Genomic DNA, 26,709 nt, shown 5'->3' on the forward strand with positions numbered 1-26,709 from the left:
TGTACAACAAAATGTCAGTTAATCGAAATCTATGAAATTTTTCTTTTGACTTGACATTCATCTGCACGTCGAATTGATTGAATTCGCTTTGACACCACCTGGTATAGATTCGCCTTGGCTTATATGATAACATTCAGCCAGGTAACGTGGTGAGTTACCTATCGCCAGCCTGACACCCTTCGTTTGCTGTTCGTTAGTTATTCTCTATAGATTTACGCCTCCTTTACACACGCGTTGCCTGTCCAAAACACGGTGGTAAACAGATGACGGTAGACAATCCTTATTTCGTACTACCCAAAACCTTCGGGAAGTGTCTTTACCGTAAATACAACAACAACAACACAAATTATTTTATTTCTAATCCCTCTTTGAAATTTAGATTTAGCTTATTTCGTGCTCCTCCATATCATCTAGTTTAGTTATATAACACTGATATGTAAAACAAATTTTTGAATAGCTAATTTTTAAACAAACATTTATTTTAAAAACTGCTTTATTTAAATACATACATACAAAGATGACATATTATTTAAACAAATTGTAGACTAAAGTAAAATATGTTAAAATTATTGTTAATAAAAAAATAAAAACGTTAGTATTTATAATACTTCTAAACACTGTAATGGATTCGATTAAGCACAATGTTTAGATTTTACAAAAATACAGTTTAATTTACCTTTTTCCAGACTTCAATTTTAATAATTATATACATACAATTCTTTTACTTTCTATTCACCCCAATTAGTAATCTAAAAATTTATATAATTTTAAACGCATTCCAAAACATTGGTCATAAGTTACTGAGTTTTATGCTTCCAGTACGAAATAGACTACTAATAAATGCAGCCGATATTTTCTATTATTACTTATGCTAATACATATGGGAAATATCAGAAATGTTTACGTAGCTAAGTTATAAAGCTTGTTAAGCTCATTTTCTTTTTTCAGTTCAGTTCAATTTTATGCACTTAACAAGTGCTTTACTCAAAGTTTAATCTGTCATAAACACTCTGCATTTGAGCTTTTTTCATTTGCAACATTTTCTTATTCATAGCATACAATTAACGACAATTTTAGTTCATATGTATTATTTGTGATTTTTTTTATTACTACTTCAGCCATTGCACAATTAACCTGTATGACGTTTTGTTATTTATTTTAAGTAAAAAAAAGATTAAAATTGGCAGTGATGTGATATTTAAACTATACTGCAAAGATTTAAGAAAATTCAAGTAAAAAAATTATATATAAAGGAGTTCAAAGTGCTGGAAAGTTATTTCAGTGAAATAATTTATTGGCCAATATGCATAAAACAAACAATACTTCCGTTTTTCCAACATACAACTTAAAATGCTAAATTTCAAATAAGCTAGTTAATGTTATCATTCATAGTAATCATCTAAACGGGTTGCCCTGCCCCTTAATTGGCATATTTTCAGTTTTCTTTGAATCAACTTATACACGCATTTGAAAATTAATTTAACTATAAAACAGTCTAAACCAGTTATAATATTAATCGTAAAGAATTTAAGCATATTCTAACACTAATTTAACTCACATTTTACACAGTTTACATATGCCCAAAGTTTATGTACATAAGCCAAGATCAAGGCAACATTCAAATAAAAATAGCTTTAGAAAAAACATGTATGTATGTACATAGATATCGACTGTTAAATGGAAGATCACAATATGTCTCAAAAACGTCATATATCAGAATTGATTTCAAAAACCCCTATCTGTGCAGAAAATATGTATCGTCGCTGCGCTAATGTTATACGTTTTTTCAGTAAAGCACTCATATACCTTTTTAGCGAACGTGAGTATTTTAGTTTGTTTCATATCTTTGAAATTATTCCGGTTTTTATACTTGTTCATAATCAAATTATGGGGAAATAATATATCTTTCGAGGTTGTATATTCTAAAGCAATGTAAAACAATGAATATAAATTTTGCAAGCTATCACTGCAATCTGTGTGTAAGCAATTGACAGCGGCGCATGAACGTGCAAAGATATTCAGACAGAATACTTTCCTTTTGCGTAAATATCAGAATTTCACAAAGAGGTGTGTGGAGAGATTACTTAACTGTTCAAGAAAACAAAAAAATTACTTTTTTCAGATCGTTTAGGGTATGTACTTTGAGCACACAATAAACTTTGATTACTTCTAAATATAAGTGGATAAAAAACGAAAATAAAATAACATAAATGTAATATGCAAACAAAAAAATTACAAAATTTACCAACATTAACTATATTTGGTTGCGCAGAGACGTTATTTTGCATAATTATTAAGATAAAACATTGTTAAACAAGGCGCCTTATTCTGTAACTCGATTCGCATGGAAATGCTATTCGAAAGCTATAAAATTGCATACATTTTTTTCGAATCCGTAAGAAATGTCTTTTGAATCGAGTTACATAATAGCGCTCAAGGTCTGAGAAAGGCCATTTTTCAACCAAATTCTGAGATAGCGCGTATTCGAACGGGTAGTTGTTCTGCCACCCAACATAGTCAAAGTAATGTCACATTAATCTGAGATGGGTTGAGTAATTTGATCATCATCTTTCAATGTTGCTGGTGTAGATAATGGAGGTTGTGGCGTTGTTGTAACTGACAATGTTGAATTTTGATTTGATACTACATTAGCATCACCCCATTCAATCAAATATTGCGTCTGAGCATTGGCCAACTGCCGCTTGGCTCGAATGCAAAAGTGTTCGCCAGATTCGATACGATTTAATACTCCCCCAAAATATTCTTTTACAGATTGCTTTAGATTTTGTATACTGGTACCATCTGTATTTATATTGTTTTGACTTGGATTGTTGTTTTTATGTAATGCTTGCTGTTGTTGCAATGTAGCTAATGTTATATTGCTAGATGAATTGTTGGATGATGCTGTGCTAGCACTTGATATTGAACTTCGGCGGCTATTTGCGACAGAATTCTTTTGTGGGCGCTGCCTTAAACGTCGCCCATGTGACGGTTTGATAATTGGTACAACCTCGGCATGCAAATTAACGCTCGATGCTACTGATCGAGGTGGTGATGATGACGCCGATGATGCTGACAGCGATGAGAGGCATGTTGATGCAGTTGGGTGATTTTGCAATGTTGATTGTTTTAGTTTTTGTTGTTTACTAGATGAAGGCAAAATTCTGTTTGATGCATTTAACTGAGTATGTTTGTACAAATCTTTGGCATGTATGGGAAAAAAATTAGTTGGAATGGGATTGAATGTTGTTGTACTAATAACCTGTAATTATAAAACAAGGATGTGGCTTTACACCTATTTATGTATTATACGGAATGTTTACCTCCACGTTTGAGGAGAGACGACGAGTTCGACGTCTGCGCACTTCTTGATTTGGGCCGATTGTTATATCTTTGGCACTCAGTCTTCGCTTCACCGTACGTACTGTTCTGGGCTGCCCAGCAGCTTTTACTAAATTACTTGTACTTAGGTTTGGAAATATTCCAGCGCTTTTCAACGCTGCTAATTTGGAACTAAAGTCCAAAGCAGTTGTATTAAAAATGCTATTCTTAATCATTGTACCACTGCGGCTAAAACTAAATAAGCTCTGAACGCAACCGCCAGATATTCCAGGAGGTGTACTCTTTTTCGGTGTTACCATTCGAAAGGGATTATTAAGGCCTAGGAAATTCTTTGGCGCCGGTATGATTACATCCAAAGATGTACCACGGCTACTTGAAGAGTTTTCGTCAGATGAAGAGTCGCAAATTCGGCTACTGTCATATTGCTTCGAAGCTGCTTCAGCAGCTACTTTCTTATATGTATTTGATAGAGTAAATGCTTTACGTTTACGACTTGTGCGCTCTGTGGATATAGACGGTGCTTTGTCTATGTAAACAGATTCAGTTATATTCGACTCAACAGTGCTAATAGCTACAATAGGAGGTTGATGATCAGACCCACTTTCATCATCTTCTATGTTTGTTGGACATTGCGACACCACTGACGACGGAACATTCGGCAAAATATCTTGTAGTTTTACATTTTCTTTCTTAGGCATCTGAATAACTTTATTCGCGCTCTTTGCATCATTTGCATTCTCGTCATCTAAATCCAACATTTTGTCAGACATCATTCGTTCAGAGCTGATCTGTTTTTTAGTTGATTTCAGCCTCACACTATTACTAGTATTCATTTCTGCCAAGTCACGAACTTTTCGCGCCTTTTCTATAATGTGTTTAATCGGGATTTCATCATCTGATGTAAATATTTCGTTATCAGTATGGAATTCGTAAACATCCAAAGAAGTTTTAGGTTTAGATGATAGGGGTGAGCTCTTCACAATATCTCCATAGCTCTTGTAACTGCTATGAGTAAATTCAATTTATTACTTGTGCAATATATACATATATCTATAGGATTTATACTTACTTGTTGCAAGACGTAAATAGTTTACCGATTATTTGACTGTCCGTGTTAGGTGTTGGAGTTTTCATAGGTTTATTACATCTAAATGTTTAATATTTTTTTTAAATAAATACAATAAATTTTAAAGGATTAGATATGTACTACATATGGAAGCTTACCTTATACACCACCATACGCCACTACCTGGTAACGTTTCCCTAGTACAGCTGCGGTGATATCCACGACGACAGTCTTCACATATTTCAACCACGTCCTCTAATTGAGTGCGCTTACAAGCTACACACATGTGTGAATTTCCATTGCCACTACCTCTTCCCAATCGTCTCATTTGATCAACACCACACCATAACTCTGAATTATCATCAAAACGTATCAAATACTGTAATTTATTTATGCCATTTCTTTCGGTACCAGCGCTACTACCGATTACTGTACCAAGGTACTGACGGTCATCGTCTTTGCGTATAAAAACATCTTCACCCATAGAAAAAGTAAACTCAGCCGCTGCCGTGCTTTCGGTTGTAGCTTTATTTGTTGAACATTCTTGGGTTTCCTCTACTGGGGATGTTGTTGGTGTTAGTAAAGTAACTGATGAGGCTGTTTCATTTGAACACATTTGCACTATTTTTGTGATGTTGGGGGATTTTGGAGAATGGGTCGTAAATATAGAACCATTGTCATCGCGTGATTCGAGCATCCCAGGATGGCCTTGCTTATCTTTTACTGTATTTTGAGTGTCCAATTCACATGACTTAGTATCATTTTTCGTGCGCACTGTCGCTGGCGTCAAAATCTCCACGTCATCATCTTCTATTTCCATGACGCTATCATCATTTGCGTCATTTGGGGTAATTGCTGTAGGAGCGCCTTTATCATTACCATAGTCGCACTCCTCGTCATCATCAAGCAGGTCAATACTTTGGGTTATCGCTGTAAGTGCATGACCAGCTGTACTGGTTTCGGTTTGGTAGGCCTCTTGGTTTCCCAACGTTTTAATTGAATGTATACTAATTGCTTGTGGTGTTACATAGAATTCTTTATCATTTGTTACTTTATCTTCCGTTATTATTTGTGCTATCATTGCTTGTGGCGTTGCTATAGTTCTAGTAGTGGTCAAATTTGTTTGACATGGTGGTGGTGAACTATTTTCTGGAGTAGTAGGTGGTGTGTGCGGAGTCGCTGTTGTCGAATCTGGTTCATCGACTACCAAAGTGGCACCGTTACTGATGTAAGAATCGGCTTGAATTACACTACTGGCAGCTGGATCCAGTACTAATTTATGATGAATAGCGGGTATTATTGGTGAAGGCTGCTGTGGCGCATGAGTAGCTGATGAAAACGCATGAGCAGCAGAGGGAATTGCAGGGTTTGCAATTATAGCATTTGAATCTAAAGCTGTTGGTGGCAAGCTATTGTTCGTTGCTAAGGAATCACTATAATGATTATTTATACAGATATTTATGCGATCTAATACGAGAGTAGAGTTTGATGTTGTTGTCGGAGCTGGTGAGGAAACCATTGTTGATGTAGTAGTTATTGCATCAGTAACAGCTGCACCCTCATTAACAGTATTAGACAATATTTTCGCTGCACTACTAACAGGGTCATTTGCCATTGGCATGAAAAATTGATGTTGTGATTGTACATCATCATGAGTTATCTGAATTTGGCCTGTTGCTCCTGATGAAGCAGCAAAATGTTGTGTGAAATGAGTCGGTAATATTGTTGATAACTGCTGTGTATAGGAAGAGGTTTGATGTGGTGCATGGTAAAATTGAGGAAGTTGTATAATATCATCTTGATTAGTAGGATCAACCTCCTTTGTAAGATTATATAAGTGTTGCTGTGGATTTTGATGATGGTGTATCGTATCTGGGATTGCTGTAACTATTCGAATATTATTGGATGCAGCATTATTGTATCCACTGGTAGCTGTTGTTACTGTTGGTGAACCGCTACTTACAACGTTTGTTGATGTACCTGGTTGAATTTGTGCAGACGCAATTGATGCATGATTTGCTGGTGCTCCATACTGATGTGCAGCAAAATTATTTGTTATTAATATGGTGTTAGCTTGTTGATGATTGTGATGATGTTGGTGTGGAACTTGTTGAACTGGCGTTGTTGACATTGAAGGAGGGACATTCGCTCCAACGGTGCTGTAATATCTCGGTGTAGATGATTGTAAACCAGCAATGGCTGTACTGTAAAAAGTTTTTTCCAAAGCGCTAGTCAATTGCACTTCTTTTGGATCGTAAAACGCTGAAACTCCGGACGCGGAGATTGGGGAAGGATTCGTATCACCATCTGTGCCACTGTTTCCACATGTTCTGATCGTCTGAAGTTGAAGTTGCGCAGGTTGCTGATGCGCAGACAACGGGACTGTTGAAGTATGTGGATTGAAGAAACTACTTATAGTTGGGGTCATTGTAGTATTATGTGATGGATTTCCTGAGTGTCTAGGTTGTGCATGGTTTTGAACAGACGTATTGTCTGTATGGACATTCACCCCGTAAGGAGAGTTGTTATTCATTTCTTTAATAAGGCTATTGTTCCCCAACTTTATCTGAAAGTCACAAAAAGTTAAAATTAAACATACCTAAATATGTTGAAAACACAATAGATAGATAGAGATAATTAATTGAGGGTCGCACTGCGACCATTGGTATATTGTGCCCTCAGCTGCTTCACAACACCTCATCCAAGCCATCTCTGATGAACCCTAGCAGATCACCTGGCTTAAGGGATTTGATGTGTGAATGCTCTGGCCATGGTGAGACCATAAACTTAGCCCTACGTCTTGGGATTGCATCAGACTCCAGAAGGATATGGTCCGCCGTCTCCGCTGATCGATCACAAAATCGGCATGTGTTGTTCGATATTATACCCAGCTTTTGCATGTGGCTGTTCAGTCTACAGTGGCCTGTAAGAATAGCTCTTAGGATTCTTAGGTTATCTTTCGAGGGGCCTATTAATGCGCTGTATCGAGTTGTGCAGTAACCCGCTAACAGTAGCTTAGATGATCTCAGGCATGGCATATTACGACTGTGTTCTTCCCTCTTTTCCCTTTCTTCTACTAATAGATGCCCCGCTAAATTCCTGCGGGCCTACTGGCAGGAATGGCGCAGGACCAATAGTTCGTATCGTTGCTGCCTCTCTTCCCAAGCTGTCCGCCTGCTCATTATCCTCAACTCCCCTGTGGCCAGGAACCCAGGCCAACAGTAGTTCGTTGTGTGCTGCTAGTTGATTGAGCTTTTCCACGCACTCAAGGACCAGTGCTGATTTCATTTCAAATGCCGAGAACGCATTGAGGGCGGCCTGACTCTCACTGAGTATGGCATTGTTCCATTGGAGTATTTTCGCTGAGGGTTCAGCTCCGCGGACTGAAATAGTCTAGTTGAGGGGTCGACTGCTAATACACGTCAAAAAGTATCGAGAAGTGTCAAAAGACGCGTATTATTCTCGAGAGCAATAATCCGAAGGCGGAAAAGAAAAATGTTGTCTCTGTCCGGAGATATTTGCAGTTAAGTTGACGAATTTCATGTGGTTGTTGTTGTGTTAGTACCCCCAAAAAAATTTGTGCATCACCGTGGCGGTAGCCACGGTTATACCACACACCCGGACTTGGCATGGCGTAGCCCAGGGTTTTTTTTTATAAGCGCGGCCGAAGGCCGCCAACGCTGAAAGGAGTTCTGCGCAAAAATACTATGGATCCCCGGTTTCGGAGGTACCCGCGGGTCTTTTTTCGGTTTTTCGTTAATATCTTTTGAACGAGTTAAAACTTTTATTTACCGCCTGCGGATTATTAATACTGATGTCAAGACGCGTCGTTTGACACCTCTTTGGTAGCGTATTAGCAGTCGACCCCTCAACTAGACTATTACCGAAATTTGCTAAATTTGCAAACTTTACCAACAAATAACTTTTAAATTATAAGTTTGCGCACTTTAAAATATATATATTTGTGATCGGGACAACTCCCCCTTTCATTTAATACCAAGTTTTAGCCGGAACTCGGGGGTGCTATTCTAAAATTTTCCCCTTCAAATTATAGCACAAGGATGTTTTTGTTTAAAGTTCCCGTCACAAAATTTTATACAGAGCTGGCAATTCTCATATCCATTGCCGGCAAGTGGCTACACGAAGAGACAAATCAATGTAAATTTTTTGTTCCCATGACTGGAAGTTCCTCATAGCACATGAATATACACATTAAATTGTACAAATTTGAGTCACATATATAATTATTTCAAATATAAATTATAATTCTATCGTTGTGTTGACTGTTAACGCCTATTAAATAATGAAAATATGTGTTAAAAACGTTTATATATCGTCCACCAACCAGACGTTTTGTCACATTAGATGGTCATCCATTTTTATACGAACTTGCATATACAACAAAACGAAACTCACCAGTTAATGAACATTCACTTAAAATTTCATTAAAAATTAAAGAGCTAAGCACGTTTGACGACCCAACTATAATTTGTTATTTTATATTAATAATTATTCGATTAAACTTAAATATTTGCACCCGAAATTGTAGTTAAATCCGTCAGACATTTTCCACAACACGAATTGATTTTTTGCATTTCCTCAAATTTTCTTATTCGTTTTTAGCGCTTCTTCAATTTCCAGTCTAGAAGTGATTTTTGACATCCCACAGGGTTGCATTGTATTCAGCACATATTAAGCGCGTTTCCTACACGCCACTTTTGAGATACCAACCTAATAAAAACTCAGGCCCCTATTATGAGCATTATTCGATCTTCGCTCTTCGCTGGCTATCGAACATCGAAAATCGAATATGAAATTGATATTTTAACACCTCATCTCTGTCGAAATTTTCGTTTTGTATCTAATTTTCAAGCGAATAGAAATTTGTTGTCGACGCTGTATTGAATAGAAAAATAATTATTTAAAATATAAGTTTTTTGTATTTATATTCTACTTTCTTACTACCTAGTGGTAAGTTTACACTATTTGAATTAATTTTATATAGGTCCAAGGTCGTGAGTACAAAACAACAGCTTGAAAGACTAGTTTCAATTACGGAACAAAATCCCCATATAGCAAAAAGAACTTGCACCTTATAGAAATGCAACTCTGCAGATTTACATGGAGCGATATGTTGCTTGTTGACGTTTGTGATATGTAAAGTGGGCTAAAAAATTTTATGACAAAAGTAGAGAAAGAGCACACGGTTATCTTTTCAGTGGATACGAATTTAATTTTTATCCCACACCATTGGTGAACCGGCTAAGGTAATTCATTATAAGCGCGGCCTAAAGCCGCCAAAGGTGTTCTACCCAAAAGTATTATGAACCTCACGGCTACGGAGGGTTTTTCGTTAATATTTTTTAGCCGACTCAAAAATTTTTATGGTAGTTCTATATGACAGCATGACACTCTGAATACGAGTCCAAATATATCGAGAGGGATGTAAAAAGACGCAATAAGTCTGTTGTACTCAGGAAAGAATTGCGTTCTGCGGTATTTTGCGTCGATTTTATTTATTATTTATTTTATTTATTACCAGGAGTTGACCGGATAGGATTGTTTTTATAAGCGTATTCAAAAGCTGCCAATGCAGAAAGGTGTTCTGTGCAAAAGTACTATGGGTCCCACCCCAATTTTAAATTTTAATGCAATTCTTGTGTATATTGTTTTGCTGAATGGGCGCTGAATGTAAAAGTCTTATGTCAGCGAGAAAATATTCATCAAACGCCATGACAAAAAAAATGTCATTCTGCAACACTGGCTGCCAAGAAAACTCACGAAGTTTTTAACAGTAATTTTTTTTGTTCACAGTTTTGCTTTACAGAATCAGAATTTCACAGCTTACACAATTTCTTGTGTACACTTTAAAAATCACAGTTAGCGAATGGAGCCCCTGTTTTTTAAAAGTATCTTGTGACAGGAAAAAATATCAATTTCCGTTTTCGGATTCACGATCCTGGGGCCCAGTTCAGTAACTGTGAGTTTTAAAATGTACACTTTTTCTTCATATAAATTGTATGAAAGGAAAATCTACATTTTAAAACTCATAGTTACTGAATAGGGCCCCTGGGTCCAAAACGCCCCGTTTGACATCCTTCACGACATTTTTGGAGGCATATTAGCAGTTGACTGCTGCTGCAAATTACATTTATATTATGTGTAACGCAACGAGTAATATTTTCTCGTCTGACCGAGAATTCGTATGATATAAGAGTATTCATTAATCACAGTGAGTGACAGTGAAATGACTGTAACACAAAGTTTCACGGCGTATACATAATCTGGCCCTAAATAACAAAATATCAATGTGTCGATATGTTGTGTACATTAGTGATGGACGATATGACTATTCTGAGCTAACGGTGAAAATAGATATGGCTATTTTTGAATCACGGCTATTTTTTATAGCTATAACGATCGCTTTATCTTAACAAGCGATTCTATACAGAAGATATGATGGGCGATTCAGCGATTTTGAGCTATCAGTGAATAATATGGCTATTTTTTACAACTATGGCAATCGCTTTCATTTATCTTTGATAAGCGAATCTGCAATTATTTGTATACTTGGATATAAAAATTGAATGTTTAAGTTTGTTTACCGGAGTAGATTGAATGTTCTACATTAATTGAATTTAGTATACAGAATATATGAACCCAAATTTTGTAAATAAAATATATGAACCAAAATTGGAATAAAAAGACGAAAATATATACCTTTTATCGTAAACTGCTGTAATGTGAAATTCTAATATGTTCAGTCTCGTATTACACTCAATGAAATGAAACTAGCTGAAATAGATGTCAATGCATCTTTGTTTTATAAATTTTGCTAATTGAAAATGCTTTGATTTTTAAATGTAAGATAAATCAACCCGAAATAAATCTGTATATGTAACACCATGAAAACATGATTTATTTACTATATTATACTACACCGATGTATTCAGAAATACTCCGTATGAATTTATTCTGAAAGTTGTATTTGGCTGCATAATATTTGTATAGTAAAGTGAATCAATTTTTAATGAAGAATACAGAGGAAAAATATAGCAAATTCTTCAAACTATTATAAAAATATTCTTTAGCAGAAAAATAGCCACCCACTTCAGTGCCCTAGAAATTAGCCGTAGAATTCAACCATATACAAACCATATGACGAAGCTTGAATTGCATTCTCCCAAAAAACTTAAATTTTGAGTTAATTTGATTACAATAAGACGAGTGATATATGTTTCTATAATTCTTTTATTTTTCCATCAAAAACACAAATTTTATAAAACTGTTAACGGCTACAGCCTAGAAGTATTGACTTATGAATAACACATACATTAGTTTCATGTCCGAATCAGTTTTAGCAAGCGTAAAATATGCTATTGTTTCTTTGTTTAGGCCAACGTCCCATCCTAATTCTATACCCTCCTGTGTTTGCGATTCTTTTAAATTTTTATCGTATTCTGTTTCTAGGCGCACAAGTGGACCAAAAACTTTCTCGTATTGATAACCATATTCATAACGCAATGGCACTTGTGATGGTTCAGTGTCTATACCTGGCTTCTCTAAATCCTGAAATGTTGCATCGATATTTTCCTTCCATAATTCCTCTAATTTGTTTATTTGTGCTGCTGATATTTGTCGTGCACGCCACTGCTCTTGCTCGGTAAGCACCGTAACCAACCACGGCAAAAACGAACGATCAGTTATAAGTGGCTTCCATTGTTCTTGACCCCAATTCATATACATTATGTACGCCACACGAGTAACATTTTAGTACTGTTTCTCGAAGTGGACCTTCAGAATGTAGGGTGACTTCCCTATGTTTAGCCCTCACCAAAAGATTAACAATTTGGGATCCAGATGTGCTTCCACGCCCATTGCAAAACCATTTTTTGCAATTATTGCACATCACTTCGTCGTCGAAATTGTTGTTGCACAAGTTTGCCTTGTTCCGTTCGCCATTTCCACAATTTCTCTGCACAAAAAGCACACTTTTTTCGCCCTTATTTACCACTATCTGTTGACGAGAAATTTTTTTCGTTGTGCAGTTCTTAAGACAACTATCCCCATTTTTCGATAATAGCTGGAAAACTTTTGTAAAAGTATATTTTTTCCAATTTTCGAGAAAATTATTCCTTTTTGTAGCCAATAAACTTTTTTAAGCTGTAGTCATTGGTGCAGTTTGTAGTATCGCTGTAGTCGTATCCCTAACGTAATCAGCTGTTTATCGTTACGACGGTAAAGCTGCAGACATTGGTGCTTTATCGGTAATATCGGTAACCTTATAACAGCTGATTCGACCAACCTTATGAGAATCAATGCAATCGATTATTGGTGCCGCTAAAGCGCCAAATACACGACACGAACATTTCCGCGAACATTCCACAATCTTGTTCGCAGCTTTGGCCATACACCATACGAACTTTTGGCCGAACATTAGTTCTCTTTCAGACAGCGATGAATACGGACAACAATTGTGCTGCAGCAATATTGCTCGCAATACAATAATCTTTGCTTTTTACTTGCCACAATGATGGCAAAGAATTATACATTTCAATAAATTCACTCAGAAATTTTTTATTGTCCATTTTACTTTTCCGCGCACGTCTGTTCCGTTCAGAAATTACTACGATTATGAGCTATTTCGCCATACACGCACGAAAATTAAAATATTTTGATTTTTGGCGACCATTTGCGCGAACTTGCAAAAACCACCATACACGGCAGAAAAGGTCGCAGAAACATGACATAACGGGAATGTTCGCGGAAATGTTCGTGTCGTGTATTTGGCGCTTAAGGTCGTAACCATATCGTAGCCAACCAATTGGGTTTTGGTAAACCGTCGTAACGATAATCAGCTGATTACGTTAGGGATACGGATACAGCGATACGACATACGGCACCAATGACTCCAGCTTTACTCAGTCGGAAAGTAAAGCACACAGATGAGTAGTGATGAACGATATTTCACTACCGATGATTGCATCCCCGCTATCACTATTAGGCAAGGTGCACACGAGGCTACGCGTCATAGACGCTGCAGGCGAAATTTGTACACTTTCCTCGTGTTCCAATGACACATGAACCAGATACGGATAGAGATTTAACATGCAAATGCAACACATGTACTTGAATGGAGAGCTGCATACGAGGCGTCAGCTGAATGAAAGCGGCAAAGCATGAAATTTTCGTGTAGCTAAGCGTACAGCAATGTTGTTTGGTTTCGGGGACGGATATAGCTGAAGAAATTGAATTTTTTATTTTTTTCAATAATTGTTTGCTTTTTGTAGCGACGCTCGAAAGTAGCTTCATGTGCAGATCTTGAGGCGTAGAGAAATTGTAGCTATATGAAATATCTTGTACGCGTCTATGACGCGTAGCCTCGTGTGCACCTTGCCTTAGTATTAGAATTTCATGCTGAAGGAAAATCGCCAATCGCTATTGGCGATATTCTGCCAGAGGTGATTGTCATTCAAAAGAATCGAATGAAGGAAAATCGCCAATCACTGTTATATTTGGATTGCAATAGCTATAGCTTTTAGCGATTTGTCCGTGGCGGAACGATACAAGGTGGCAGCATGGGACAGCTGATTATAAACTTTTTTTATTGGATTTGATACATCAACTTCCGGCGCAGTACGATTTTGACTTTTGTCCATCGAATTTACAAAAACAAAGTACATAGAATTTTTATATATGTTTGTAGGTATGTAACCATGCTGCCACCTTGTATCGTTGCACCCTGGATTTGTCAATAACGGCGATGCAATCACCAATAGCGAAATATCGTTCCATCTCTAGTGTACATCCGCAATTTCATTACATATAAAAGTGCGTGATTGAACCGAACATATTTCAGTACTGCTGAGTTGAGTTTCTTCAAAAAAGAAGTGAAAAAATTGAAAATTGTAATTTAAAACAATAAAAACTGTTAAGCAATTGTGTTCATGAGTACATATTACGTTTTTGCTTGAAAAATCTAAGAATTTCCTTATCAATTATTAAGTACAATCTTGAAAATTTTCCCTTGCCTAATTTACTTCGTGGTTTATATTCGTGTTGGTTGCTCTTCGTGCCATTCCTCAGCTTTATTGCCGTTTACGTTTTGCTACTTTGTTTTTCTCTTTGATCTTTATTGCATTATCTCCATATTTTTTCATGTCAATTACCTTCTGTGTTTTTTTTTTTTTTAACTTAAGTTTCGTCCAATTTACCCAGCAACAAAAATTTAAGAAAGTGAACAAAGCGAAAGAAGGAATATCCAAAAAGAACACAAACAAAACTTGAAAGTAGTGTAAAGGCTGATAATAATTTTATTCCATCAAAATTTAAATACAGAGGAATTAGCCCTCTATATGGCAAATACGCGTAGTAATTTTGACGGAAAAGTGAAGCATCGGCAAATTAAAAACCTATTTTATGACGTCGAACAGGTGTGGTGAAATTCATTTTGCTCCAGATATATGTCTCACATATATATATATATATTTATGTGGCCATGTGCCTACATACCTATGGTCACGAAAAACAATCGCGCAAGTCCTATAAATGGGTAGACTATACATTATGGAACCTTGGGTAGGGGGTTGGGGGCGGTGACTCCCCTTGCTAAAAACACAACCCCCACCAGCCGGAGGCATATAGTTTGATTACAATTTAATATTAAAGTTACCAAAAAAATGCAAGAAAACGCAGTGAATTGAGGAAAAATGGTGCTATCAGACTTTATATTATGTATTAAGAGAAAACTACTCAATTTATTAAAAAAAAAAAAGCGCCGCAGGCGAAAATTTGGAATAAAAAATTGTTAAATTTGCGTAGTCTTTGCCGTCATCCAGTAAGTTTCAAAGCTCCGGCTCACGCTCAATTCTCACGGTAATGCTCTGGAGCATAGAGAGACACGAGAAGCAGATGTCGTGATATTTTCGCACACGTGAAATGCGATAGGCAGATGTCGCCGCTGTTTTTCATTTAACTCATACGAAGAAAGGCTAAGCAGCGAAATCTATTTTTGAAAAAGTAGGTTTATTAAAGGCAGCGTTGCCAAACGAAAGACAAGTAATTAACAAATTATCTGGCTCACAAATTGAACCAGACTTCCATCTGGATTTATCTGGCACAAATCGTTGTTGTTGCACTTACATGAAATTATTTATCTGGCTCAGGATCTTGCCACCGGATAATGGCTATTGTAAAATTTTAATATTTTATTTAATTTATTTGCGAACACAAGCATACAGCCATTTTATCTAATTCACTGCTTGGTGGGTGCTAAAATGATGCTATAAATTATACCGACGATTGAAAAGTGTTCTTAATAGTTCAACTCCATTTATTTTAAGAAAAATAAAAAAATAGAAATTTTCGCCTGCGACGCTTTTTATTTTTTTAATTATTTTACGTATATTTTATAAAAATTGAAAATTTGCAATAAAAGTAAAAAAAAGCTTGGAGTAAAATTCTAGTTGAGGGGTGACTGCTAATACGCGTCAAAAAATATCGAGAGAGGTATCAAAAGACGCGTATTAATCTCGAGAACAATAATCCGAAGCCGGAAAAGAAAAAATTGTATCTCTGTCCGGAGATATTTGCAGTTGAAGTTGGCGATTTTCATGTGGTTGCTGTAATGTTTTGTCGCACCCACAAAAAAAAATTGTGAACATACACATATAAACAAAAGTGTTCGTCATTCAACGTATGTGCATTTTAATAATATGCCACGCCCATAAATTATTGAAATATTTTAAATTCAAATCTTATTAGTTATTACAATGTATTAGCTTTATCATAGTACTGAAAAGCTTTTAATGAGCGCTGCAATATTTTAAATAAATACGATTAAGTAAAATAGGTACTAAATTATGTGGACAAAAGTATTCGTCACCTTGAATTAATTAATAAAAATAATGAAATATACTAGTTTCTGATATTTGGTTTGTCTTCCTTTGGACTTTAAAGCTTCTTGAAGCCGATTAGGCATTGAGTGTACCAATTTTTTTGTAACATCAGGACCAATTTTTCCAAATTCTTCCTTTATAAACCCTTTAGTAAGCTTTTGATGTTGACAAGCTAATACATTGTAATAATTAAAAAGATTTGAATTAAAAATATTTCAATAAATTTATGGGCGTGGCATATTATTAACGTGCACATACGTTAAATCACGAACACTTTTGTCTATATGTGTTTTGCGCGGATATAGTTTTGGTCTCCAAACCGGTGTTGGACCCACCCAGGGTAATTTTTTATAAGCGCGGCCGAAGGCCGCCAACACAGAATGGTATTCTGCGCAAAAATTCTATGGATACCACACCGGTTTCGGAGGTACCCGCGGGCCTTTTTTCAGTTGTTCGTTAATATCTTTTGAACGAGTTATTTTTCGTTTTCCGCCTTCGGATTATTAATACTGATGTCAAGACGCGTCGTTTGATATCTCTCTCGAAATTTTTGGTAACGTATTAGCAGTCGACTCCTCAACTAGGCTTTTACCATTTTCGCCTGCGTCGCTTTTTATTTTTTAAATAATTTATGTATGTTTTATTAAAAATTGAAAATTTGGAATAGTAATAGTCTAGTTGAGGGGTCGACTGCTAATACTCTACCAAAAAATCGAGAGAGGTGTCAAACGACGCGTCTTGACATCAGTATTAATAATCCGAAGGCGGAAAATAAAAATATTAAATCATTCAAAAGATCTGTGGCAACAAATCATAACAACTTAAGTCGAGTTAAGAAATTATACCAGTTGAAATTTCCTCCAGCGATTTTTTAAAAGTAAACTGCTTCATAACTTAGCCAAACGTAATAGATTTAATGGTCTAGAAACCAAATAATATAAAACCGATAAAAGTTCTACAAAACTAAGCTTTTTTGTTACTAAAAACCGGCAGAAGAAATTCTGATTGGTCTAATTTCTTAACTCGATTTAAGTTGTTATTATTTGTTGCCACAGAGATATTAACGAAAAACCGAAAAAAGACACGCGGGTACTGCCGAAACCGGGGATGGGATCCATAGTATTTTTGCGCAGAACACCTTTCAGCGTTGGCGGCCTTCGCCGCGCTTATAAAAAATAACCCGGGGCTACGCCATGCCAAGTCCGGGTGTGTGGTATAAACGTGGCTACCGCCACGGTGATGCACAATTTTTTTTGTGCGTACAACACAACAACAACCACATGAAAATCGCCAACTTCAACTGCAAATATACGCGTCGTTTGATACCTCTCTCGAAATTTTTAGTAGCATATTAGCAGTCGACCCCTCAACTGGACTATTACCGTGGTTTTATAAACATTATAAAGTGTACTTATGTATAAGGTTCTTGTGAAAGTGTTCTTATGTTGATAAAAAGTGATAGTTTTACCATGGTAACTTTAACAACTAAATACTAGTAAATTGTTGATAACTATTAAAAATTACTCACTGACTCTCGTTGGGGAACTCCCTGAGAACCTATGTGCCAAATTTCAAAGTTCATTCCCTTTTGGTTTACGAATGAAACCAATTGGTCCCTTAGTGTATAGCCGACCCCCATAATTTTATATGGGCCTTAGGCGATTATTGCTTATGACCACAGAAAATACCCAATATCGAGCTATAATATCCACAATATATAGGTAGAGATGGGAAAGGGGTAAATACCCAAATGGTAAATACCCGGTAAATTGGTTATATATAATGTAAAAATGGGTAAATACCCAACTATTTACCCAAAAGAAGGGTAAAAATAATCTTTTGGAAAATATGGGAACAAACACACAAATTCAATCCAAAATGTACCCAATTTGTCCTATATTGGTGGGTAGTTATCCATTACTCTATCGGTTGAATAGTTTTAATCTGTAATTCAACGTTTTTCAAAAATATTTAGTCAATAATGCATGCCGTTGCAAAGAATTAAGTTTGCCCAGTAAACATTTTAAGTCAAAAAAGAGTCGAAAAAATATCTAAATTGGAGCGTTTACAGTCGGTATGTGCTCATTTAGGAGGCCGAAACCAATGTATTTCCTTCTTGCAATGGTCGCCCTATATGAGCCTGTTAACGTATATCATTTGAGCCTAATTAAGAGTCCGACATAAGTGTTAAAAGGCGTTTAAATAGCTCATATTATACTCTACTGTAACTTTCTGGCGTCATTTTTAACTCTAATAAACTGATTATCTGACACATATATGGCCTATTTATTAGGCATCGTCAGCGCTTATTGGGGTCATATATAGTTCGACACACCTGGACAGAGCGTGGCAGCTTTGCGGTCACATTCAAAATGTCGAGAAGCGTTCATGAGCGGAAAAACGTCGATGGTTATACAAAAAAAGAATAGCAAGTGTAATAATAATGTACAAATGTAATTCATTTTGTATTAAAATGAAAAATTGTAACAAATTTTCAAAATTTGTTCCAAACTCGCTGTGACGAACATAAATAGTTGATAAATGATAATTTTTAAATAAATAAAAGGCAAAAATTAAAATTTCTTTTACCCTCCTACGCGTTTTGACGCTTTTTTGATTCCTACATTGGCCACTTATTTTGGACGCGTTTCGGATTCTTAAATTATGAGCGATGTGAGCATGTTTGAGGTGTAAATACATACATACATACATACATATGGGTCCGAAAAATATCAGCTTCAAAAATGCTATCACCTTAGGGCCTTTTATGACTCCAATTTGATGAAATTATGAACAAAGGAAAAATATTAAAATCAGTAAACTAGGCAGCTCCGGAATAAAAACTCATAAAATTTTCTGCCACAATTCGTTCTAAATAAATAATTAATTCAACCAATACTTATTTCATTTCTATCTTAACCTCATGGGAGTTTTATCACAACAATTTTCTCCCCTATGTTTTCCGCTTCGGATATATGGCAAAAATTCTTCCTAAAAGCCCTGAAGTAGTGTCATTAAAAGACTCAAAATTAGCAGTATATGACGCCAATAAGGCTCATGTATGATATCGGAAGGAGGCCTGTATTAGACTTATGTTAGAGGCAAAATATGAGCATATGAAATTCGCTTCAGGCTCCTAAATGACTTCATAACGAGTGTAAACGATCCAAATTTTGGACTCCTTTCAGACTAATTGTTGACTCCGAGTGTTTGCTGGGTTGTTTGTTTAAAATCAAAACGAAATTTTTTTAATTTTAAATGACGTATAAATTTAATTTCTGAATTGTAATTCCAAGCAGCCTCGATTCAAATGATTTTTAAATACCCAAAAAAATGTATTTTCCTGGTATTTACCCATAAAAATGGTAAATACCCGGTAGAATCCCAACTCTATATATAGGCTATTCTTTACATTAGTTCAGAAGTACTAAAATGCGTTTCAAAAGACGCGCTTTGGGAAACTGAAAATTTTATTTTTGTCCAGAAATATTTACAAAAAAACATTAAAAATTTGCATGTGGTTGTTATAATTTTGATGATTTTGTTGTAGCGGCTTTGAGCTAAAATAAAGACTAACCGGAATACATATTGTAACGAATTTACTTGCAAATCCTCTTATTTGCCCTTTTGCTCTGTTCCAATCACTAAACTGTTGATTAGATAACTCCAATATTGAATAATGGAAAAATGGCCTTTATTACAGTACTTCACAATAACACTTATACTTTGCATCTAGCTGGCTTAATAACCAAACTGACTGATAGCTTAAATGAAAACTCTTTCAGAATAATACTGCTATTGCTCGCTAGATAGCGTCTTAATCGAAATTGACCATAGCGCCTCTACCGCTGATGCTTTTATACTCTGTGATTTCCTCGTGGCATCTTCTTGGCGCTTCCAGAATTTTACTTAGTTAGAGCCTTCCGCGATTTACAACCAGATTGACTGAATTTTGTGTGTGTTAGTGCAGTCGGGTGGCTTCGTGACACGTATTTGTTGTCGGCTACACGTTGATGAAAATCAAAAATTTTTGATTTTTTCATTTGACGCTAGCTTATTTGATAGTCGCGGGGTGTGATTGACAAAACGCAGTGTTGTATTTAGTTTGTGTCGACATTCAAAATGAACAAGTGCGCGGAAGAACAGCAAATCATATTAAAATTTATTGAAAATTATCAATGTTTAGCAGCTTTATGGAATGTAAAGCTTTTATTATTATTTAATAAAATGTTTATTAATTTTTTTATTATTTAATAAAACTGCTGTATTTGCAAGTAAAAAAAAGTCATCATCCGATGACGGCATATTCACGTCCGAACGCTACGGTTTCTCAATGCAAGTGTTGATTGATGACTTTTTATTTCATAGTCGCGGGGCAAGCGTCAAATACCCGACACGCACACATACAAAAATTCAGTCAATCTGGTTGTAAATCGCAGAAGGCTTTTAGTTATAAATTTCTCAGCTACAACTACAGATGTATAATTTCTCATTTGAGTAATATTTGCACAAATTATTGTCCTCTCTTGTGGCAACTCAGATAAGATATATACATGTGTTTGTGCATTGTTTCTCCGCTGCTCGTATACGTACATATGTGTAGACGCAATTATTGATTCGTTTATGTAGTAGATACATAATGATTGATCTATGGATGTGCATGATATCACTGTTTAGCATCGGCATAGAGTTGGCAGAGTTTGCTAATATTCGTAACAATATGTAAATTAGCTATATGCGTTGATATTTTTATGTATGTAAATTGCAAAAGGATTTCTTTTTATATATGCCTTAGTAACAGCAAAACATAATTTGAACCATTTGAAGTGTGTTTTAAATACTAAAGAATACTGAATAATCAACATCTATAGGAAGGCAAAACTTCAGAACCGACAACATCATCCAAAGTTAGGATACGTTTTAATAAAAGAAACGAAATTGCTGACCTATTAGAAACCCATCAAATTAAACAAGAACCAACAACAAAAGAGCCAATGCATACATTCAGTGAAACTGGTGCCGGTGTACCAGCCTTCCTAGCTAAGCTTTGGCGATTGGTGGATGATCCCGATACAAATTCTCTAATATGTTGGAGCAAGGTAAGTCTTATACACGATTCTCTTGTTTTCACAACCACAATTCAACACAAATCGCATGCAAAACAACCAAAACAGAAATTTGGCAACAACGCTATTTACCTATTTCACAACTTGCAAGTAAACAAGTAAAGAAGGCTAAGTTCGGGTGTAACCGAGCATTACATACTCATCTGAGAGCTTTGGAGACAAAATAAGGGAAAATCACCACTTAGGAAAATGAACCTCGGATAACCCTGGAATGTGTTTGTATGGCATGGGTATCAAATGGAAGGTAAAAGGGAGTGGGCCATAGTTCTATAGGTGGACGCCTTTTCGAGATTTATTTATTTATTTATTAGTCTACAAATTTAACAATTAATCAGACTAAAAAAAGTATAGTATAAAAAACAAACAAAAGGCTTGGCAACTTAAATATATGATAATTAGAAAAACATACTATATACTTATGTATTAAATCATTCAAATGCAAAGAACACAGAGGTATAGGGGGTTACACCTTACATATTTAAGGTAGTAAGTAGGTACTTTTTAATCCTGAAAATCGGATCGGATGTACCATAAAGGTGGACCAGGGGTCTAGAATGTGTTTGTACGATATGGGAATCAAATGAAAGGTGGTAATGAGTATTTTAAAAGGGAGTGGGCCTTAGTTCTATAGGTGGACGCCTTTTTGAGATATCGCCATAAAGGTGGACCAGGGGTCTAGAATGTGTTTGTACGATATGGGAAACAAATGAAAAGTGTTAATGAGGGTTTTAAAAGGCTGTGGCCCTTAGTTGTATATGTGAAGGCGTTTTCGAGATATCGACCAAAATGTGGACCAGGGTGACCCAGAACATTATCTGTCGGGTACCGCTAATTTATTTATATATGTAATACCACGAACAGTATTGCTGCCATAATTCTAAGGGCTTTTGATTTGGCCCTGCAGAACTTTTTCATTTTATTCTACTTAATATGGAAGGTGTCACAACCATTTTACAAAGTTTTTTTAAAGTTATATTTTGCGTCAATAAACCAATCCAATTACAAAATCCCTTTTTTCATATTTGGTATAGAATTAAGGCATTTTTTTTTTCATTTTTCGTAATTTTCTATATCGAAAAAGTGGGTGTGGTCATAGTCGGATTTCGGCCATTTTTTATACCAAGTAAAGTGAGTTCAGATAAGTACGTGAACTAATTTCAGTAAAGATATATCGATTTTTGCTTAAGTTATCGTGTTAAAGGCCGAGCGGAAGGACAGACGGTCGACTGTGTATAAAAACTGGGCGTGGCTTCAACCGATTTCGCCCATTTTCACAGAAAACAGTTATTGTCATAGAATCTATGCCCCTACCAATTTCACAAGGATTGGTTAATTTTTGTTCGACTTATGGCATTAAAAGTATTCTAGAAAAATTAAATTAAAAAGGGCGAAGCCACGCCCATTCAGAAATTTTCTTTTATTTATGTACTAGCAGGGTACCCGACGTTGTTCGGGATGCGTATTTATATTAAAGTGGCCCTTATTTTTTTTTTATATCGATATCTTGGGTCTTTAACTTAACAAATTTTAAAACATTTCTGCTAACCTAAATCACGAAACCAGTTGCAGGCTCCGTTTATATAAAACAATATTTATTTTCCCACATTATCCCTCCTCCCCTTTTATTGCTTGGTCCATCCCACTTACTTTACTGTGTGCTTTTTTCTGGCGATCCCATTCTTCTTATCTCGCGCTCAACCTCTTTTCGGTATTTACTTCACTCTTCCCCCACATTTCTATTACCATATCTTATTTTCAGTTCTTTTGTCTAAGCTTACCCATAAAGCATGCAATAAAATCAGTAGATATTGCTTCAATCGGTTAAAAGTTATAAGCCGTAACTTACATACATATATGGATATACATACACATTCAAAATATAAAACAGAAAATACTTACAGATCCTGTTGATATACCAGAGAATAAAAGAAAGTTTTTTTTATATATGGGTACATACATGTTTATTTCGCTTGCAAAATCGTTGAGTTTGACAAAAAAAACTACGTACACATTTTTAAAATTGTTAGTTTTTACAAATTAGGTTGGAAAAAATAATACTTTTTTGTTGAGTGAATAATTTTAAAAGAATTCATTTTGATAGCTTTTTACGACTTTCTAATTTTTAATTGTTGCATACATTAAGGCGAATTATATAAATTTGTTATAGAATAACTTATGCGCATACATAGACATATATAGCATTATGATTGTTATAAAAGTGAATGCTTACATACTTAGCACACATAAAACAAAATTATTCCTAGCTTTTCAGTGTGAATGTATGTGTATGTGTGGAAAGTTAACTTGTAATACAAAATTTAACATTTTTAATGCTTATTTAAAAAAAATAATTGTTTTATAATGTTTCCTTATCCTGATGTGGAAGAGTTAGGAACATAGACGATTAATTTGTCTGCTGCACTAACACGTGAGAGCGCCACGTAAAGCTGGCCATGAGAAAAGCAACTCACAGTCAGATCAGCGCCCACAACACTCATCGTCTGGCCTTGTGCTTTGTTGATTGTCATAGCATAGCAAAGGCTCACCGGGAATTGAACACGTTTAAATCTAAAAGGAAAGTTGTTTGGTATAAGGGGGATACGTGGTATAAAGACTCTCTATCCTCTGCCACTGCCTGTCAAAATTTCTGCTTCAATTATATTTTGTTTTAGAGAAACAACTTTGAGCCTCGTTCCATTGCACAATTTTGGTGGGCTTAGGTTACGCAACAGAATAATTGGTGCGCCGATTTTCAAAATAATTTTATGGGATGAAAGTCCAGGTGCACTAAGGCTATTTAAAAACTCCACAGGGAAATTTGTTGAGTCATCTTGCTCCAAAACTCTGTTGATAGAAAAGTATTCGACCTCCTCTCCCTGAATATCGTTGAGTATATACGAATTGATTTTCAAAACCTGGTCATTTCGTGGCGTCAAGATAGCCCTCTCGCAAAGCCAAAAGTTATCATGACATACTCCTAGATCATTATAAACAGTAGAAATTAGTTCTTGCAAAGAATGTACGGTACGGCACAAATTATCGGGCAGTGTAATTTTGCCCTCTTCTTCGGGGTTCTGCGCATTTACGTTGCCTCCGATTCGAGCACTATAAATATGAGCTCTTCAAACACGCTCGTATTTCATCCGCTCTTGTACCGCGTGGTATGATCGGTAGTATCTGCCGAAAATCTCCACAAAAGAGAAAAGTAACACCACCCATAACTTGGTCATTTTGACGGATATAGCATCATCCCATCGTCAAGCAAGTGGCGTTCTCGGCAAGCATCGCGGAAAGTGGGATATTCAACTCCCAAAAAAGTGCGCGGGTCCGAAAAGGAAGTAGGTCCTCGTACTATAATGAACAACCTCAAGTAAAAACACTCGGCATTGTTAGGATGAACCATATATACACGTCCAATGACATGTTCCTTAAAAATGCCGGTCTCCCCATCTACAGATCTGCCCCGTTTCCTGCGGTTAAAAACACCTCTTTGCTTATCATACGTGTAATAAGAGGGAACCTCCTCATACATTAATGTCCTCGCAAACCTGTCTCTTTCGCAAAGCCGAAAGTATGCCAGTAAAGTGGTTTGCCTCGGTTTTTCTACTCGATCTGTCACGTTTTCGCAATTGAAGTATATCCTTTGCCCTCCTTCTAAATGAACCTCCAAATGCACTACGGGGGGATATCGCTCATGAATGGGAAAGCTTAATATTCTCCAAACGGCCTCTGAAGAGCTTATATAACGCCCTGATTGAAATCTAGTTATTTCGTCATTCTCATTCCTTAACGCAAATGTTGCCTGGTCACTGCCCTTACTTATATACCTGCATATATATTTAATGGATGATACACTACTGCACACATCCTCGTTGATGTGGGCCTGAAACGTTTTGGAGAGTACAGGTGAATATGGTACGACCCATCTATTGTCCAAAATTATATCTTCACCACGTAATCTTAAAGTGGCAGTAAACCCACCTTTTTCTGGGGACCGTCGCCGATAAGAGGGATATCCATCCTCTCCCGTTATGGTGTGTTCTATAAGTGCCCGTGGATAATCTTTCGAGCATCGGCCGCCCTGCATGCATGGAGAGGTGCTATTTAATATCCCGCAAGGACCATGGACCATGTGTGTTCTTACTATGTCAAATAGTGTGGCATCTGTGTTGCTGTCTGGAAATTCGGCACTTATCACATTATCAATATCGTTAGGGCGTATTTTGTCTTCAAACCAGAGAAGTGCATGTGCATGTGGTAGACCTCGTTTTTGCCACTCAACGCTGTACATAAAGCACAAAGCTGACCCAAACAGATTCTCCTTTGTACTTAGGCGTATTAGAGCTTTATGTGTTCTACACACTCTATTATGTCGTGCCGATCGTATGCATTTTGAAGAGGCAAAAGTTGCTGTGTAATTTCAGCCCACTTCGGATTTTTTGTCATCGTTATAAAGAGATCAGGCTTTCCATATTTTCTAACGTAGCAAAAAGTATCCTGTGTACGTTCGTGCATGTATCGTGGACCTCCCAAAAAACTGGACGGAAGTATTACTAATCTGCCCAAATTTTCTGTACCTCCATCTTGTTGCATAGCATCACGTAAGTGCACATACTCCTCAGCACGCAACCGTCTTTGATTAGTCCGTATGTAAACCAAACGCTCGGTTTCAATTTTAGCATACATATCGACGATAAACTGATTAAATAGTCCACGAAATCTTTGCAAGTATACAAAACTGTTTGCTCTTATCTGTAGCATGTATGCATAAAATTGTTGTGACGACAACTTTTTATGTGGGTTTGGCAATCTAGTAGTAGGGTTAATTTGATGTAATTCAAAGTTATATCCATCTTCCCCGTGACAAAAAATTAATGGGTATTGAAGCGCATCGTATGATCGATGTGTCTCGTATATACGATGAAGACGATCGTCATGAGTGCGCAAAACAATATCGCGCCTTTCACACTCTTGGTCAACTAAAACAACTGCAATTTCATTTGTAGTAGGAGGATTGTACCTTCTTGTATGTTCTGTTGCGGGCCTTTTATCAGCACATATTACAAATTTATAATTATTATTTTGCTCTTTGGGAACGAAATCAATGGCATTTTTAAAATCGCGAACGTATGGATTTACATCATGTAGCATATTTTGCAGAATAGATATCAGACTTCGCTTAAGTTGTGGAAAGTTTTCGTTTCTAATAGCCGCCTGATCTTCTAAGGTGATAAACCTGCCCTTGGACTTTGAAGGTATGCATAAAAGGTCCTTGTGT

General features: G+C 36.2%; 2 protein-coding genes across 20 annotated transcripts in view; one reads left to right on the forward strand and one right to left on the reverse strand.

Moving 5' to 3' along the window:
• Nucleotides 1-463: 463 nt before the first annotated feature.
• Pcl (polycomb protein Pcl) lies at nt 464-9,035 on the reverse strand. Of its 2 annotated transcripts, none has more exons than XM_067771081.1 (5): nt 8,825-9,035; nt 4,567-6,974; nt 4,412-4,489; nt 3,324-4,344; nt 464-3,262 (listed from the first exon to the last, which is right to left on the reverse strand). In XM_067771081.1, the coding sequence occupies exons 2-5, from the start codon at nt 6,939-6,941 to the stop codon at nt 2,534-2,536; spliced, it is 4,203 nt and encodes a 1,400-aa protein (XP_067627182.1). In that variant the 5' UTR covers nt 6,942-6,974; nt 8,825-9,035; the 3' UTR covers nt 464-2,533. The 2 variants fall into 2 exon arrangements, with proteins under 2 accessions (XP_067627182.1, XP_067627181.1); XM_067771080.1 differs by having other exon boundaries at nt 3,324-4,347; nt 8,825-9,034.
• Nucleotides 9,036-14,217: 5,182 nt separating this feature from the next.
• The window catches only part of Hsf (Heat shock factor), a 55,140-nt gene continuing 42,648 nt past the window's right edge, over nt 14,218-26,709 (forward strand). For 8 of the 18 annotated variants that reach the window (XR_010950513.1, XR_010950512.1, XM_067771082.1 and 5 more), the window contains exons 1-3: nt 14,223-14,316; nt 14,608-14,841; nt 21,177-21,404. Coding sequence is in view for 16 of the 18 variants with exons in the window: in XM_067771082.1 (XP_067627183.1) it covers nt 14,764-14,841; nt 21,177-21,404 (306 nt within the window). In the remaining 2 variants the exon portion in view is untranslated. Of the gene's footprint in view, nt 14,360-14,394; nt 14,414-14,607; nt 14,842-21,100; nt 21,405-26,709 lie in introns of those variants that run through there. The other 10 variants (XM_067771085.1, XM_067771084.1, XM_067771086.1 and 7 more) reach the window with 10 other exon arrangements.

The sequence above is a fragment of the Eurosta solidaginis genome, chromosome 3, assembly GCF_040869045.1.
Source record: "Eurosta solidaginis isolate ZX-2024a chromosome 3, ASM4086904v1, whole genome shotgun sequence".
NCBI classification, from domain to species: Eukaryota; Metazoa; Arthropoda; class Insecta; order Diptera; family Tephritidae; genus Eurosta; species Eurosta solidaginis.